Raw genomic sequence first — 18,680 nt, 5'->3', positions numbered from 1 at the left:
ACTGGTGCAGAGTTAAAGCATCTATAGTTCTTCTAACACAGTGTCACAGAGGCTCTTTTCCTCATATTTATTCTTGCATTGGCCTCAATGAGTGAGAGCGCCACATTGATTCTATCGTAGTTCAGTCTCTGCTTCTTCTTTCCCAACTGGTCAATCAATATTTCAACTTAATGCAATAAAGTGATCTAGAGATCTCTCTTTGTGTTGCTTCTAAACATTAACTATGGAAATGTAATGTCCTTTTAGTCGGTGTGAAAGGATCAGGAAGTCCAGAAAAACATGAATGCTTGTTCTGCTGCTATGACAACCGGGACAGAACAAAGCAATGTTGTTATGACCAACATTTTACATCAGCTAATAATTAAAGATTTTGACAATAAAGCTGTGATTGTGCTGCTCTATACTCAGATGCTGTAATGTCTTACTGTGTTGAATGGCCCACTGAATCCATCATTTGGAACTGACTACTTCCTCTAATCTGTTGGTGGGCTTAAGTTCCTAAGAAATGTTTACAGGATGCCTCAGATGGTTTGTTACACAGAATCGTCCTAGAAGTCATTGTTAAAGTGTTTTGCAAAAGAGGAGGAAACCAAACATGGCTCATGATTCGATGAATCATCCCTCATTCGCCGTCTCTCACTGGCTGCCTTCAGTGAATCAGGAGTAAGGCCAGTTCATAAAATCCAACTTTGTACAAAGCCAGCCATGTGAAGACTCTGAAACTGCTCAGTGTTATTCTGATATAACTAATCTCAAGTAATCGTTGTGATTGAATATTGTCACACCGAAAATCATACAAAGCTGCCAGTACAGGACACCGATTGGTCCCAAAACAACTGTTAATCAGCAACTAAAGCATAACTTAGGGCCTGGTAAGATGGGTTCTCTTCATATCATGAGAATCGAGCTGCCTTTCAAGGTTACAGCTGTGAATCAAAGATTAAAAGGTATTTATGAACCACTGGAAGATTGCAGTACAAATTTATGCCGGTGGGAAGATCGATCCTCCTTATCCCTGAATTTATCCTTTAGCTCTAGATGTACGGTGAGTCAGGAAATGAATCCCTAAACAATATCTGGTAATCCACTTTTGGTGGTCATTTTTTGTGGTTTGGTTGCGTTCATCCGTGTGATGCGGACACTGACTCCTGTGCCAGGAGACAGTCAATGTGATGGTGTCACAGTGGGATGACGAGGTCACATGGAGGTGTCGGCAGGCACTCTGCAGGAAAGCAACATCATCAATGGTGGGGAAGATGAAACTCTTGCTGCCCTTGACCACGGTCCCACCCACTCACCCCCCCGAAGAGCTTGTGAAGTTTATGACCCCGATCCTGTCTTGGCTAGATTGATGTTCAACTAGGTCACAGTGCTGCTTCTATACATAGACGATTTGGTCTGAAAACGCATTTAAAAAAAATATTAGATATTGTGTACATTCCTGTCGAGATGGTTCTTCTGCTTTGCCGGGACAGTACCTGAAAGTTCTGTCTTAAAAGGTAGATATTGCTGATTTTGAAGCAATTCACATAACTTGGTAGTGACCAAAAGCAGTAAGCTGGGAAGGTATGAAGCAAGCTACAGCTTATCTACATTTCCTATTTAAAAATACCATGAATAGGAAATCTATATGGGTAATATTCTGTCTGGTGATGCTAACAGGACACGAAGTCGTCACTTTTTAAACAAGCCTCCTGGGCTCATGCAGTAAAAGCTGCACTATAGCTGATATTAATAGATGACCTACTCTGAAGACTGAGACCTGAATCGATAAATGAAGGATGGAATCCACATAATTGTTTACTCGTGGGCTTTAGAAAGGTGCCTTTGTTGTGCACACGTGGAACTTACTCTGTAGCTTTGGCTGCTGCAGGTTCTGATTTCGGATATGACACGAGGTCAGATGGCCTCACTGAAACTGGCATGGATTAATTATCATCATCAGCCATTTGGATATTACAGCTATTTAAAGTGAGCATGTAATGGAAACGAGTGTGGCCGTCCTTATTAAGTTTCTTTTTTTTTTGGCAAAAAACAAATACTTTTGTGAGTTTTGTATGAATATTTAAAAAGTTCAAACGATATAGCAGATTACATAGCTGTAGCTGCAGAATTTAAACCTGGTCAACCTGTTCTGCCACACAGTGATGGTGTAGTTTAGAGAAAGCTGAACGCTCGCTATCGTCTGATTAAACAGTCTGATTAAACAGTCGTCCAAATGATTTGTCTTTACTGATGAGTCTCACAAAATGGGTCAGACAGGAAAAACAACGATCAACAATCCAACTAGCTGTACAACAGCAACATGTCCTCATAATTAGTCTGTTGCAGCTGTTAAATGCTGATTTCAGAAGTGTCTGAAGTTGGAATTTGTTGTGTCGGTTTATTTAGTTGTTTATTTACTCATCTATCACTTATTTTGACAAAGCTCCGAACATGACTTCTTGCAGTGTCGACAGTATGTTTGTGTCCTTCTAATTCAGGATTACCTAAGGCCCCGGGAAAGAATATGGTGCAACCGTTCAGAAAAGATTGAGATGTCAGTGAGGCCTAAACAGTAGTTAGGACTTAAAATGGCATCGTCAGTGACCTAGGCTACAGATAACGTTTTTAATCCATTATGTCAGACAGAACTGAAAAATATTCCTCATAAGCTTTGGCAATATTTTAACTTTTCACAAGGCCTTTGTGAATCGCTTTGAATTATAACCAAATATAAAGAAAACTCAAATGATTCTCTCAGCCTCCGGGACTGTTTTCTTGTGTTTAGTGCTAACTTACATTTGTTAGCATGCTAAGTCGCTATGCTAAGATCTGCTTAACATCATCATTTAAGGATGATTACTTTGAGTGTGCTGACGACTTGATCTCTCAGCGTTGCAAAGCCTCCGGAGTCGGACTCCCATTCAAAAATGTGCTTGTGCTGTGTCTGTGTCCATAAAATATTAGTTTTATTATGATCTTGATGAAGACAAGGAACACTGTGACAGTGTGACTGACATTCTCCTCTTTCTAGCGCGTTGAATTACATACCATATGCTCTCTCCTTTGATCATTCATAAAGTCACCCACAGCGGAAAGGTTTCTGTCCCTGCAGATCTGTCACTAATCTCAGCCAGGACAGCCCTGTGATGTCACCACAAGCCCCAGCTGTCTGCGTTGTCCCTGCACTGTCCGTCCCACTGTGGCCTGCCTGAGCCTATGAGGAGCCAGACGGAGCCATACAGGGTGGAGGATTAATTCTACAGCTGCCTGTTGTTGTTGTGGGTGCTGGTTACAGCACTGTGATCTGATAAGCGACTTATGGATGTTGCTTAGATTGAGGCAGTATCTCTACAGTCCCCTCCAGCCCTTCTTTCCATTCACAAATGGTTGAAGATGGGGAGGGGGGCTTTCATCTCTGGGACTTTGATTCCTTTGAATAGACTGTGGCTGCTCAGTCTGCTGAAATATTTATCTGGCATGAATGAATCATGTAGAAATCTCTCTTTAGTGGCAATGAACAGATATACACAGCACATTAGACACTCTTGGTTGTGAAATTAAAACATCACAAAGTAAAGCGATTTGGAACAATTGTAGGCTAATAACGATTGTGAGTTAGCTGGGGTTAAGGTGGCAGATGGATAACACCGACCCTCCTCTAGCTTTCCTCCTTTTTTTAGAACTTGTTACATTTTAGTCTGTATGTGAAATATTTCTGCAGCAGCTAAATCAGGTGTGATTCTTCTGTATTTTCTGTTTCGGGTGAAGCACAGTGACTGCTGCAGTTTTACTTCACCTTGAGTGCGGTTTGGCTGCGTTTCATTTGCTCGTGTTAGATCAGTGTCAGTAGCTTCGAGCTACCCACCCCCCCACCTACCTTGTTGTTATTGAATATATTTTGTGGGAGCCAGTTTCTGGCCAGGTCACGCGCCTTTTCATCGGCATTTTATTGACCATCCTTCCAACCTTCCAATCTCCCAGGCTCATCAGTTCTGGTTCTGTATCTCAGTCTGTGCTAGGTGTATCTTATGGATGGGGACTGATTGATGAGCCTCTCTGAAGAATTACGGATTAATTTATTCATCATCCTGTAATTAAGGAGGTAATTGGCACTGAACAAAAGAAAGTATTTTAAAATCTTTATTTCAGGTCAAACAGTAAGAGTAACAAGACAATATTTATATATATTATATCTTTGACATTTAACCCTGAATGTTGGACTTTGTGACAAGTCTTTGCTTTATGCTTTTTTTTATTATTGTTCCTGTCATTGGCTGCTATTAGACGCCTTTCATCTGCCAGCAATAATTTTTCCACCCCCACCACTTCTGCCTCACCTTATCTAATGCATTCTCATCCAGGGTTTCATAAATCTGGAGTGGTTGGGTTAATTTTTAACCTTCACGATTAAATTAGTCAAATATTATTATTATTAGTATAATTATTATTTTAAAGTACAAACATTTTTCCATCTCATAAACACTGACAGAAAATGTTGTCCAAGTGTTCGAAGTTGGTTGCTTCAGACAAAATGTGTTTTAACCATGACTTTCAGAAGCTTTTTTTTATTATTAACATGAAAAATAACAATGGCAAACTGAAGCCTAATACAGGGATTTGTTTTGTTTTATGTTGTCTCTGTAGCATACAGCGCTCAGCAGGGGCTACAAAGACAGACAGGGGAACACCAGCATGTCTTGGCCAAGCCTTTCTAGGCCCAGTTTTTCCCACCGGGCACTTTGTCCAAAATACGTGCCCCCTTGTGACTATTGTTCCACCAGTCTGTCTGTTGGCTGACACAAGCAATAATCCTGACATCTGGCTCGCATCCAAACTCATTACGACACTTGGTGGCATTGATCCTTTCTCTAAAGGCTTCCCCTCCAGAGCTGTGTGCCCTGCTCTCTACTCCCACTGAGCTTTATTTGGCTCTTTGTTGGTCTCTCTTCTATTCCCACGCCCCTTATGATATTTATATATGGCCAGCTATTAAGGATAATATGGTTGTTCAGTTTACCTTATGCTGGTTAAGAAATATGCCCACAATTCTGGCCCCTTTTACCATTCTTGCTGCCTTTCTTGATGTCAATGTAGTTGAGCTGTAACATGCAGTTAATGCAATTAGTGCTGTGCAAATGCACAGTGTCCACTGGGGAATATTAAGAGTTCTTCCCACTGAGACATCTGTGGCAGGATCTCGGTGCATTATCCACAGAGTTTGCTAGAAACTGAGGACATGAACTGGGTGTGGGAGGAGGAAGCCTCCCAAGAGTAGGCTGAGAAAAATCTGTTTTGACAACCTCCTCCTTCTCAAACCCCAGCATGTCTTGTTGCTGTAACATAATTGATAGCTACCTATCTTGACCAAATCCAGCTGACATGGTGGGATTGATGGGCCAAAGTGTTAGATAAGTGTTGGCAGCTTCTAAGTCCCAGGTGACCACTTTCTGACTTAAGCCTCGCTTTTGCTTTTAAATCCAATTAAAGTGTTCAACATATAGCCTTTAATTGGATCAGGTGTGCAAGAATAGTTGCTGCAGCAAAAACATAACCAGCTATTTAAGAGCTTTCCCCGAGCAAAAGGCTGAAAGGTATTCCTGCTAGCCGTTGGTAGAGCACAACCCGGTAAAAATCTACAACATCACACCAGCAATTCAGTCGTCTACTCAAATGTTCAAGTTTAATTTTATGAAACGTAGTAGAGAGTTTGAGCATTGGTAACAAAATAACCCGCTGAATTTTGGTCTTTCCAGGGATCACTTTTGCTCAGAGTGTGAGCAGAGGCCAAGTTGGAGGATTTGCACTCTCTCAGCATCTATTTGTTTGAGTAGTATTATTCAGACAATAATGCAGAGATTAGCGTCTTTACCAGAGGTGGGGCATGGGTCCAACTTACAACCAGGAGTGGTACATTTTACTAAATGCTACACCAATTGAACAAAACATTGGGTGTGGTGTGCATGCAGGGGGTTGAACATGTTTTCAAAAAGATTAGATGCAAATCTTTCCAAAACCTTCTGAGCTATTCTGCTAACTTTTATCAACTGAACCAATCACATAACCAACAGGGTGACTGGATTCAGTGGTCAGTACATCCATGCTCTGTTCTGGTCTGTTTTCTGCCACATTATTTAAAATCAAACTTATGCCTTGGAAAACATAAAAAAAGATCAATATTAATGCATGAGTAGTACTTTGATGTTCACACTTTGGTGTGAAATGCACCACCATGCCGTACAAAATATAGAATTTCTTGTCAACTTTCAGTTAGACTTTGCGTCCAACTTGTTGTGTCAAAGCTGCTTAAAATAGAGAATAAAAGGACAAAGTTAAACAGGAGCAGTACCAGCTGCAACTGGTGCATTGCAGCACCTGGCCTACCCCGGCACACAGGCTCCCGCTGCTAAGGCTCATTCAGAACACAGAAACGGCATCAATCACATTTGCTCAGCCACCTCCACTGGCCTGCCACTTATCACTGGGCTCATGCTGCATTCGTCAGCTAAACGAGTTCTGAGTTTTCACTTGTTATTACAAATGCTAATTTCCTCATTAGCCAAGCTGCTTAAAGGTTTAGCTCCTTGACCGACTTTGTTGGATATGTTCTTTAGTGTGTAAGAGATCTCTATTTGGGATCTAATTGATTATTATTCACAATCCATTCAGCAGTTTGGAGGCTTGGGGTATCACTTACACACTGGCTACGCAGCGCTTCATAGAGAAAAAGGATGGTCTCAGTCGAAACTGTAACTAGAGCCCATACACAAACCTGTGGTTTTAATTTTATTGCTGTAATTGTTGGTTTTCTGCGTTCCTACTGAGAGCCAGGAGCCCCGTCCCTTTTCTTGACCGGACTGTGTGAAGCAGCCCCCCTTTGAGTCAGTCCTTTCCTTCACCTTTGCTCAGTGCAGTTACTCAGCGCTAACCACCTGTCATCACAGCGTTACCAAGGGAACTGTTGGTGGCGAATTCTGTTCATTTTGGGTGGAGGACAGGATGGACCTCTTGACAAACAACTGAAAAGGTTAGATTCCCTCCTCAAACTACAAGGCTGTGTAGGACTAGAGGATCAACTCTAAGAATATCATATAAAGCTGCGGCGACTTAGTTACACGACTTTAAAGGATTTTTGTAATCTTAAACTGAGTTTTTTCTCCGTAAATTCTCATCAAATAAGTGTGAAAACTTTTCTTTCCATCCTTCGAAGTTAGAATTCTTCAGAAATTTGATCTTTATCCTCGTTGTTCTTTCGCATCAAAGATGAACCAACTGTGTGTGTGTCATTTACTCAAAATTCTAATCAATTCAACTATCTGGCTGTAGATCAAAGAGGAGAAGGAATCAGCAGTTTCTTACATCCTATTGTCGACACGGTACATATAGCCTCTGGTGATCAGGAAGGAAGTTTTTCCTTCTTAAGTAATTGGCGCCACTTTTAATTCTCCTGTGTCGTTTTGCTACGACACTAATCCAATAAACCACCCAGGCTGATCTGTCATCCTGTTTAACAGGGTCGGGAAAACCAACCTGTGTTTCCCCCGATGGCCAAATGACAACGGAGGGGGGGCATTTATTTTTAGCTCTGAGCACATGATAAGGAGAGAAACTATCAGGCGAAGATGTTTGGCACTTCCCACTGATGATCCTCGATGCGAAGCCAAGGGGATCATTAAGAGAACGAGAGCTGTAATTTAACATTTGAGGTTTGTGTAACATGAGTGAGAAAGTGGGAAGTGTTAGATGAGATGAAGAAGGAAAGGAAAGTAGTAACTTTGACTTTGAAGACCGTGTCGGTCGTCTACTTTGTTTTCTTGACATGACATGAAGGAAATACTGCAGAGCGGGGGTTGGGTTACAGCTGGGGCATATCCTGTAGAGTCTCCGGTTACAGATTCTCATGACCCTGCATTTTGTTGTTGTTGATGCTTCAAGAAGCCATCTACCCTCACTCGTGTGGCCTTTCTTCCATTCTAAATGCAATGATTTACGACATCTGCAGTTGTGGAAGCTATGCTATGCCTTTTTCTTTTCTTTTTTTTAACCCCATATCTCCAAACACAACTAGCAGTACAGATTACTAAAGGCCGATCCAGCACCCCCTGGATCACATGTATGCAACTTGATAGTCAGGGAATGCTGTTGACTTTAGAGTTTTACAGTAGTGCTCCTATGGCAGTGCTGAAGCCACATACCAAGACATATCAATTAAAATATGAAGATAGGGAAATGTGAACCCTGGGAAAATTTCTTTTTTTCTTTTTACAGACCAGATAATCCCTGCCAAATCTGACTTTTTCTGGTAGAACTGTTCATCAGTCTGTCCAACTCCGCAAGAGAAGTCAGTCTGATTATATCAGCTGCTGGTAACTGTAAAAGAGTTGGTGTAAAAATGAATTTTTAGCGCTTTTCGGTCCAATAATTGTCTGATCAAACAAACGTCTAGAAAAACTTACAATAAGCCACTCATCTTGAAGGAGCCTAAAGACAAAGATTGAACCTCCTAAGTTATCCTAGGTTAATATAATAACTTAGGATATTACATAGACTTTGTTCCATAGAGAAGTTTCCTCTCTGCAAATATAATGTCTATCCGGGGGTGAAACTGGTTGGCGATCACAGGATTGTTGTAAACCTCCTTAACAAATGTACGTTTTCCCTTTTCATCTTTTGTACATTTTTGTTGACTCTTAAGTCTTAAAACGGTATTTTATAGTACAGAGTTTTGATATAGACGTGTAGAAAATGAAAGCTGACAATATTTCAGAATGCCTGTGACATGAGATTTTATTTGACATAGGATTAGTTTCCCTGGGTTCAATATGGAGCAATGTTCACAAGTTTTACTTTACAACCATTTAGCAGAAACCTTTATCCAAGACTCTTCGTCATTATACAAAGTTTGGATCCCAGGTGGTATGTTGTTTATTGGTCTTTAAAGGCAGAAATGGTATTTTTCTTTGGGTTGACATGTGTTCAGATTTCATGGGATCATTTTAAAAAGACGGCTTACCAGTGGACGGGAATAAAAGATGTAGTCCTGCATGAATGTGTGCGATCAAACCTTCTGCAAAGGTATGCGCTTATCGTTTAGTGTTTACATTTTTACCCCAAAAAAAAAAAATGTAAACTGCTTTTATTTGCCATCCTGTTTTTGCAATAAGCAGCTTTTAGGCACCAGCCTTTGGATTTTTCTGCTACATCCTCAGAAATCCTTTCATATGACACAGCACCTATCTCCACCCTGCATGTGAATGATGTAAGTGGGCAGAGCAGTATTAATCTGTAATGTTAGACCCATAAGCATTGCTGAGACCCACATGCTCCCCCTGCATCATTTCTCACTTGTGTTGATTTAGCCAGCAGAGCTCCATCCCACATTGTTGAACTCGGTGGGAGCGGAGCGCTTCCAGAGTTGGAGAAGATGGAGAGTGAAAGAGTTTGATCCACCCAGACAGACGTTTTCTCCTGCACAGAATGGTTGCTTCTGCCTATCATACATGCCTTCTTTGTTTTGTTTTTGTTTTAAACAACTTTATTGAGAAGACAGAGTCAAGGGGGAACAAAAGCAGCGGATGGATTAAAGATTTCTTTTTTTTCTAACTTAACCACACTTGTTCTCAGTAAGACAAAGCACTGATTGATTCAGAAACGAATGAAGAGGTATTGAGATTCATAGTAGGTCTGTACCGTCTTTTTCACACACCACACCCCTGCAGCTAATGTACTCTGATAAGTTTTGTGGACATCCTGCCAGCAGCCTGGACAGGAAATTCCAATTTCTAATCACCGTGTATCCCAGTGATGGTGCAATGACTGAAATGCAAGCTTTGTTGTGTAACATAGGTGTATTCACACAAGCTGAACGTGAAAGAATCGAGTGGAGGGGTGAGAAAAGCATGTAGGTGCATCTTCAAACGGCTCGAGGAATACTGGACTGTTGTTTTCATCCATAGATGCACAGGACAGGGCACACTTTTATCAGAACACTGATGATTCTGTGTTTTATTAGAGTACACGGTTCTTCTACATCTCTTTTCACTGACATGCAATTTGGCGAGCTACTATTATATTTTCCAAAGTTGCTTCTCACTCCATTAAGTAAAAAAATTGACATTTGACAAACCCTCAAGGTGAAATAGACTCACCACAGATTTCACCGAGCGTAAGAGTTACTGAATTGTCCTTTCCAGACTCCTCTGGGGACACATAACAACTAAAAGACTTTCCAAAACACTGTTTCATCTCACTTTTGTTTGTGCTTAAGGCACTTTTTCTCTTTTAAACTGGAAACTACAATGTATTTTCTCACACGCTGCAGGATATGAAAAGACAGAGGACACACCAGAGAAGACATCACTGGCCGACCAAGAAGATGCCCGACTCATATACCTCAACCAGCCGCAGTTCACAAAGTTTTGCTGCAATCGAGTCAGGTAAGAAGATTATTTCTCAAAATGTATAGAAGATGACGAGAAATTTGAAGAATGAAGTTAAAATCATGTCCAAAAGTATAGTGGTCAACAGCAATAGCTTCACCCGGTCAACTACTTGGATTAAGCTGGAAATTGTGCTCCTCTGCTTCTTTTGTGCACTCAGAAACAAAATGGCATCAGCCAACAATGCTGTCACAATAGTGGCTAAGAAATGATCACAAACGCCGCATTGTTCTTCACTGAACTCAGGAGGCAGCACTCCTCCACTCACAAAAAAGAAAAACTCATCAAATATGTGCTTTGTGAGATGGACAACACAATATGAAAACAGTGAGGCTGATGAGTATAAAATCCTGTGTTTGCTTTTCAAATTGATCCCACCTAAAGTTAAAGCTTATCACAGCTGGCTGTCATAATCTGTTCTGTCAGGGGTTTTCTTTTTTTAGGGTCAAGTGTTGCTATTTTTTGCCATGCACGAACCCTCAAAGACACTAGCAAAATGGCTGAATTAAGGCAAGCTTTGGCTGCTCGGACACTGCTTGAATTTCAGCCTTGTAAGAATTTTCCAGTCACAAACTGAAATTTGTCATTTTAGGGGCATTTTGAGCTTGAGTTGTCGAATTCTGTGAGCCTTGTGTTGTGTGATTATATTGATTGAGAACATATTCATGCTAAAAATATTGTACTCAACCCTGTTACAATAACTTTTAAATGCATACCATGAGTTCATTGTGCAGAAGAAGGAGCTATTTTACAGGTTCAGCCAAGAAAACACCCGTAGCTGCATAATATCTTATAAATATCCACAATATTTCTGTCTCCTGCGATGCATTAGTGCAGATGTTCCACACTGACCTTTTTACCCTGTTGATTCTCTAGAAGGAGTGCAAGGTTTTTGCATTAAAGGTCAAGATTGTTCAGGCAAGCCGTCAAGGAAGATTACTGTTAGCATTCTTGCTGCATGAGTAACTTTAGATATGAGGAGTTTGTGCTCGCATAGACACGTCCTAAAACTGAACAGGATTAGTAAATGAAAAAGGCCTTTGAACGCCAGCATGATGAGGAAATGCCATTTGTTTAGAACAGCTCTCATGTATTGGCACAACTGGTAACAGATAACAGAGTGTGCTCCTTATTACAGCTTTTCTCCTTTTAGATTACTGAATCTGAAGAAAAAATCAGGCATTTCTGACCTTATTTTCTTGTTTTCTTTGAGGCCCTGTGAGAAATATGTGTTCTTGATTTAGTCAAACCTCAGAAAACCCAATTAAATGACTGAAGAAAATAAGTAGTGTTCTGCTCTGAAATATGTGGGCATGTCTGTGCACTGGATGATCCTGACGATTTTCAAGAATCAGTTTCACTTATCAAAAAAAAACAAAAAAACATATCAAAACAATAATACTCTGTGAAAGCTGAAGGGTGAGCAGCAGCACACACACAAATGCGTATTGCCTTAATTTCAGGTTGTTTCACCTGTTTATGACATTGCCCCAGGTAGGCTGTTCGATGCCAGGATCATAATGCGTTTTTCTCCACAGATCAGCTCACCTTGTCTTCATCACATTTGTTAGGGCATTTACATAAAGGGCCAGAGATACTGAGCAAACTGAGGGTTCTTTGGAAGATGTGGTTGTGTAAATGTTTAGATATCTAGATGTTTGCTAGTTAAATGCTTGTGTCTCTAACATTACAGTGTTGTTAGAACGGTATGACATCCTGTTCACGGTCGAATGGGATTCAGAATCTCTGAGCTTAGAAAACTGAAAGTCAGTTCAATGCAGATGTTTTGTCAGATGATTGTTGGTACAAATATTGCACGACCTCACTGGGGAAATGCAAAGCTGTCGGTGAATTGCCTTTTTGTTTAGTTCTTCTTTATTATTTAGTTTTAGTTTTGAATTCCAAACTGTGGCCAAACATTTGCCTCAGACCTTGAACGCACAGGTTGATGCAGCTCAGAAGATCCAATTTGTTCAACAGGATTGGTTACTGTCTCAAAGTGACCTGTCGAGACTCTTCTGGGGGCTGGGTCTGTGATAAATGATGAATCTAATCTTACAAGCAGAGAGAAAATACTCCCTTTTTTCTTGGCCTCACTTGATCACACTCTCCCACTGCAGCATCTCCTCAACGATGAGCGCTGTAGCTCTGCTTCTGTGTATGGACTGCTGTGGGTTGTTTATTCAGCTGCACCGGTTGCTGGCAGGTCTGGATGTAATGTCAATGTGATTAATCACTGAGATGTTGACAATTTATCCTGTGGCAAACAGGAGTGGCTTTGCAAACCAGCGAACTGTTGAGCATCTATTAAACGCTGCTTGTGTGGAAAACATTGGACAATTGAGTTATGAATAGACATGGACGAGCATGGGCAGAAATGCACAATGAACCAAGATTGCTGTAATTTTCTTTGTAGCAGCTTGATTGGTCTCACTCACCGAACCAGGTGAATGAAACATTTCGCTTAGTGGTATTTACACAAATTCCTCAATTGAATGGGTGGATATTTACTTCTGATTTGAGCTCCTGGTTATAATGGCATACCAGTGTTAAATGCCAAACAGTGCATGTGACACCCAGCATACCGGTTCAACTGCTACTTGGTTACTTGTATCCACAGCTGCAAAAAAACATACGGGCATGTCTTGCATTCAGGTCATTCACTCATAAAGGTTACTGGTCCAATCAGTGATATGACTTCATTCAAGCTGTGCGTGCTGTTGTGTTTGCATAGAGACCCACATCACTGTTCCAAGTCAGGTGTGATATTACCATCTATCAGACTGTTTAATCATCCCATACAAATGATGTGTAATGTGATGCTTTTAACCCTTAAATATGATATGAATAATATTCTTCTGATAAATACTAGGCTGCCCCAAGTGAATTATGTGAGTTCACTGCGATTGTATTTGCTTTGGCAGCTCGAGGGTAGCCCTCAGGAGGGGATGAATCGTGTTTTTGTGGCTGATATAAAGAAGAAAGAGCTGCTCCTATAGAAGGACGTTAAAGTTTTCACTGCATGCTGATGGACTGAGGGGAAAGTCCGCTTTAGAATGGCAGTAATGACGAGAGACGCTGGTGAACTGAATGTGTCGGGCACTCCTGCCCCTGCAAATCCTTAAAGTAATTATGCAAGCAACTCAACACATGGATGCATCCCATGAGCCCTGATGCGTAAGCACATCACACAGGACCAAATCAATCATTCAAGACACGTAATTGCCAGGAAATTAAGGCAGAGCATTGTATGATTTTCCTTCAAGCAAAAGATATATATATACATATATATATATATATGGTTATTCTTTACACCGTTATATGCAGAAATCTGATGCATTGAGTGAGTAAACCCTGTTTACAGTGATGGTTCACCTGTCAACAGTTGTTTCACCTTTATATCTGTTTTTATGCCCCTGGCAGCCTACCAGTGCTGCAAACAGCATAATGTGCTGTCATTACCAATCATAACAGTTATGGATTTTAGCAAGTCCCGCTGCAAAGCATCTTCATCACCTGCTGGCTGTCCTCTATGTTTACTGTGCTGCCTGTGTGTAAACATGCAATGTGTTCGCAAGTAACTGGGAAAATGATTAATTAACGTAAATATGTTGTGCGTGTGGGGGGTTTGACTTTTACAGGAGATGTGATATGCTAATAACAGATAGAGCTGAAAGACGAAGAGTATCCAATATCGATCATTATATACTCGGCATACTTACCAGGTCTTAAAATGAGGTAAATGTAACCTTAGTTTTATCCTAAATGAGCAACAACACAAGACACTCATGGCTAGAACTGTGAACATCTGGAGAAAGTGCTCCTTTCGTATTATCTTGATCCTCAGTGCACAGCCAGGAAATAAAAAGTAAGATCTATAATTGTCTATAAAGGAGGGTCATTTTGCCCTGCATCCACTTCCCCACATTTGCATATCTCACCCATTGTTTTTTTTCTTCCTTTATGACGATGATGATAATGATGATTACACGCAGCTTTCTCTGCTGCCAGTTGTCAGGGAAATTAAAACACATTCTTTACAGAAGATGAATTAAGTGGGACGACAAACATTCAGGTCATTCACTCATAAAGGTTACTGGTCCAATCAGTGATATGACTTCATTCAAGCTGTGCGTGCTGTTGTGTTTGCATAGAGACCCACATCACTGTTCCAAGTCAGGTGTGATATTACCATCTATCAGACTGTTTAATCATCCCATACAAATTCTGTGTATCAGCTAGAGGATAGCATGGGTTAATGCGATTATGGCTTATTTTATTTTATTTTTTTTTCAAATATATGCTGTTAACTCTTGCTGGTCTAAAGCAGGGTGATATTCCCCAGGATCCTGATTACCGTATAATTACCTTGTAATTCTAATTGTAAGCAATTTGATTGTATGATTGGTGATATTTATACAACAACACTTACTCGTTAAGGATCAAGCCTGAATGACAATATTGTTCTCTGGTAATTCAGGTGAGGCAGAGCAACTCTATTTTTCCATAACTTTACATTGTACGTTTATGATCCATGTTATTAATTCTTTCTTTCCATCTTTTTTTGTACGTGATTCATTCTGACAAGAGTAAAACTGCATCATCAGAGTTGGTGAACTCAAACATATGTTTGGTTGCCTTTAAACCAGTTTTAAGGCGATGCTGATATTCTGCTTGCATTTGTCTGACAGCTTTTGTGCAAGCGTGAGTATGCCAAGCATTGCCAGCGGCATGCAGCATGGTATATATCCTCTCCTAAAGTGGCTGTTCTGACTGGCCCCTTTAATGTAGCTGTAAATCAGACCACTGGAGGTCTGACTCTGAGGCTGCTGAAAGCTCCTCTGGTCTCAATATCCAACTATCACCGCTAGTCCCACAGGAAACATAGCTCACATCTGCCAGGAGATCTTTATGCCCTCCTGCCAGCTCATGTCTCCCCTCTAATTATTCTTTATTGTTATTGAAGCTGCTGGTCACTGCTGTTTATCAGTCTCGCACATACACACACAGGCATGCGTCTCTACAGCTGCAGTACGAAGGAGGGAGATGGTCACTGAAATTGTATTCATCTGACCGGGGCTATCTGAATAAGGCCCTAACTTGTGATTTTTTTTTTTTTTTTTTTTTTTTTTGCAATCTAATAGCAGCAGCCTTATCTGTTGTCGTATCACATTTGATAACTGACCTCTTTTGTTTTTCTCCTCTTTCTCCACCCATTGCCGTGTCTGCTGCTTGATTCGGTCCTCAGCACAGCCAAATATAACGTCCTCACCTTCCTTCCTCGATTCCTCTACTCGCAGTTCAGGAGGGCAGCAAATGCCTTCTTTCTCTTCATTGCGCTCTTGCAGGTAAGCTGGTATTTTTAGTGCTTCTGTAACAAATATAAGCACAAACATGATTGGATGTATTAATATTCCATCTCAGCTTCTCTCATTCCAATTTTGCCTGCTTGTCGTGATTGTTTTGTTGGACTTTCTTTTTTGTCGCTATTTGCTTTGACCAACCACACCATTATCCTGAAGGTCATGTCTGTAATTCCATATGTACACAGATGGGCTCACACTCAGACACAGTACTTTAAATGTCCTGATAATGAATAATACATGTAATACCATGTGTGCCTGTCTGAGAAGGAAAGCAGACTGGCCTTTCAGGTCAAAATACTCGGCTTATATTTTATGACTTGTTTGGCTGTATTTCAGTTTACCCCGACCACTAAACTGCAGCACAGACACTGCTTTGTGCTTAAAGTGGAACACACAAGTGAGTTGAAGCCACAGGTCGAGCAGCAGGGTAGATATGAAAATCTTTAGAAGTGAATTTGTTAAAGAAGTGAGCTTCTCACAGAGAGGTGGTTTTGTACCCATCTGATAATCAGCCCTTTTAATGTTTCGGCTACAGTCCAACAGTAGCCACTCATCTCAGCCTTACTGGCGCTGTTTTGATTTAGCAGAACAAAGGCTCTCTACCTCTAAGGGAGTTTAGAGTGGCTTGTCTGCTTAAGCCAGCATGAATTCCTTTCACGAACACCTTCAGCTCGAACCACCAAAGATTACTACATGATTTAAGAGCGGAAATCTGAATCTCAGGTGTTCAAAGCTTACCAGGAGAGAACAGGTAATCAAGAACATTCAAAAAGACTTCAGCTTTTCTTTATGTGTGAACTGACAGAATATCCCATGTTAATGAGATCTCTGTTGATGGGGGAAGAACTCTATCCTGTGTCCTTTGAAAAGCCGCCAGTGTGAATCTTCATTACCTGCTCTGTCGATGTTCTGACCTTGAATAAAACATCTATGCAGATGAGAGAGACGAGATCAATTTCGTCCAAGTTTCCTTCCAGGAGCATAACACTGGCTGCCCCGTGGTCCTGTCTCAGCTTTAATTGTAAAGTTATTTAACTATGAAGATATAAAGTTCTTGTAGCAACATGTTCACATTAAAATGTTGAGTAGGCTCTTGTTTGTTTTCTAACATAGTTGTGTTGTTGCTAGACTCACTGCATGCAATCAATTAACATTACAACATTTTGACTCATGGATATTTCTTGAGAATGAAATGACACAATATACATTTTAAAATGCATTAAGAACGTGTAAAAGTGTATATTGTTGGCCTTGCTCAGAAGGCGCATCGGTCTGTCTGCAGTCCGTCTTACTTTATTTCCACACAATAACACAGAAACTTTACTGACTGTTACATCGCGTCAAACTGAGAGATGATCTAACGAGACCTTGCATTTAAAAATAATCTACACTGTTGGGCAACATTTTTCTGCAGCACTGTGTCGTTCCTTTAGCTTTTTTCTGGTTACCAACAAAGACATTGGCAGAGTGAGTGGGGCTGTGACATAACCCAGTGTTGTTTTAAGCTCCAAAAGTGCCCAGAAACTTATTTAAAAAAAAAAAAAAAATTGAGTTGCTATAACTTAAGTTCCCCATGTTTTGTCTCCTTTAGCAAATCCCAGACGTGTCCCCAACTGGTCGCTGGACCACACTGGTGCCGCTGCTCTTCATCCTTGTGGTGGCTGCTGTCAAGGAGATAATTGAAGATCTGGTAAGTCAAGTACTCTTCGAGTACTATTTGATACTAATTTGTTTCAATCTTTTAAAGAGTCTCTTTGTAGCTCTTTGTCCTTCTGTTACTGATTCTGTTACATTTTACTTGGCTTGATTTTAAGCTAGATCCTATAGCGTGTGAAAAGTGTTGCTCATATAAGTTATCTTAATATTATCTCAGTATCTAAGTAAAATAGACGAAATCCAGACAAAAAAACCCCAAACAATCATTACTGCAGAAATAAAGACATGCACATCAGCAGCACCATGATTGAAAATATCACGTTCAGCAACTGTCAAAAAGACGATAAACATTCTGTTGAAGGCTTTATTTGCATATAACACTACTGGTAACATACTGATCAGCCATAATGTTAAAATATTTCCAAATATTGTGCAGGTCCCACTTGTGGTGGCCACCTGTAACCTTTGGAGTTTTGGAAGTATGACCTGTGACACCAGAATGTGTGGATGAGGCTTCTTTCTGTGCATCTCACAAATGCAGATTGGGATCTGGGAAGTTTGGAAGTCAACACCGTGGACTCTTTAACATTTTGTGGTGGCACATCCTGCTGAGTTAATGCAGATTTATTTTGCATTAGTGTACTCAGACAACTGCCTGTTTTATGGGTATTGTTGAATACATTCCTCCTGTAATACAGTTTGTGAAAAAAAATGTATTTTTTTTCATAAAATGTAATTCTTAATTTTGTTTTGTTTGTCGCTGTCGCAGTGACATACTGGGCCTTGGCTTGAATGGACCGTCCACCTTGACAGCGCGTACAGAGCCTTTGTTTGGACTCTTTTTGTGGAGAATGCTCGGAGTGTTGAACTGTGCCCTGTGAAGCAGAGCGGAGGCAGTGATGGTCATGCGACCACAGCAGGAAACTCCTAACATCAGAATCGAATAAGCAAACATACACATTCAATTCTGGGGTCACAGCTGTGCCTACTTCACCCGAGTACTCGATTAACCTAGATACTGAATGCTCATTCACAAAGGCAGTTAGTACTAACAAAACAAAGCGACTGTCTGCCCTCAAGCAACTCTGAGCTGTTGAACAGATGCTTGTGAAGAAAAGGCTGTGTAGGTTATTCAGTGTAAAGGGGGGTTAGTATTCTTTTCTTTTCAGTTAAATGTTTTTTATCGTGTCAGCTGCATAGCTGCATTGGTGCTGAGTGATAAACTCGAGTCCGTCTG

General features: G+C 40.7%; 1 protein-coding gene across 5 annotated transcripts in view; it reads left to right on the top strand.

Moving 5' to 3' along the window:
• The window catches only part of atp8a1 (ATPase phospholipid transporting 8A1), a 90,656-nt gene that overhangs the window by 4,723 nt on the left and 67,253 nt on the right, over nt 1-18,680 (top strand). For all 5 annotated transcript variants that reach the window (XM_075481803.1, XM_075481800.1, XM_075481804.1 and 2 more), the window contains 3 exons: nt 10,304-10,418; nt 15,670-15,769; nt 17,379-17,477. In XM_075481803.1, the coding sequence (XP_075337918.1) occupies nt 10,304-10,418; nt 15,670-15,769; nt 17,379-17,477 (314 nt within the window). The remainder of the gene's footprint in view (nt 1-10,303; nt 10,419-15,669; nt 15,770-17,378; nt 17,478-18,680) is intronic.

This window comes from Odontesthes bonariensis, chromosome 13 (assembly GCF_027942865.1).
Source record: "Odontesthes bonariensis isolate fOdoBon6 chromosome 13, fOdoBon6.hap1, whole genome shotgun sequence".
Classification (NCBI taxonomy): Eukaryota; Metazoa; Chordata; class Actinopteri; order Atheriniformes; family Atherinopsidae; genus Odontesthes; species Odontesthes bonariensis.
This window is presented reverse-complemented; position numbering and strand designations above follow the sequence as displayed.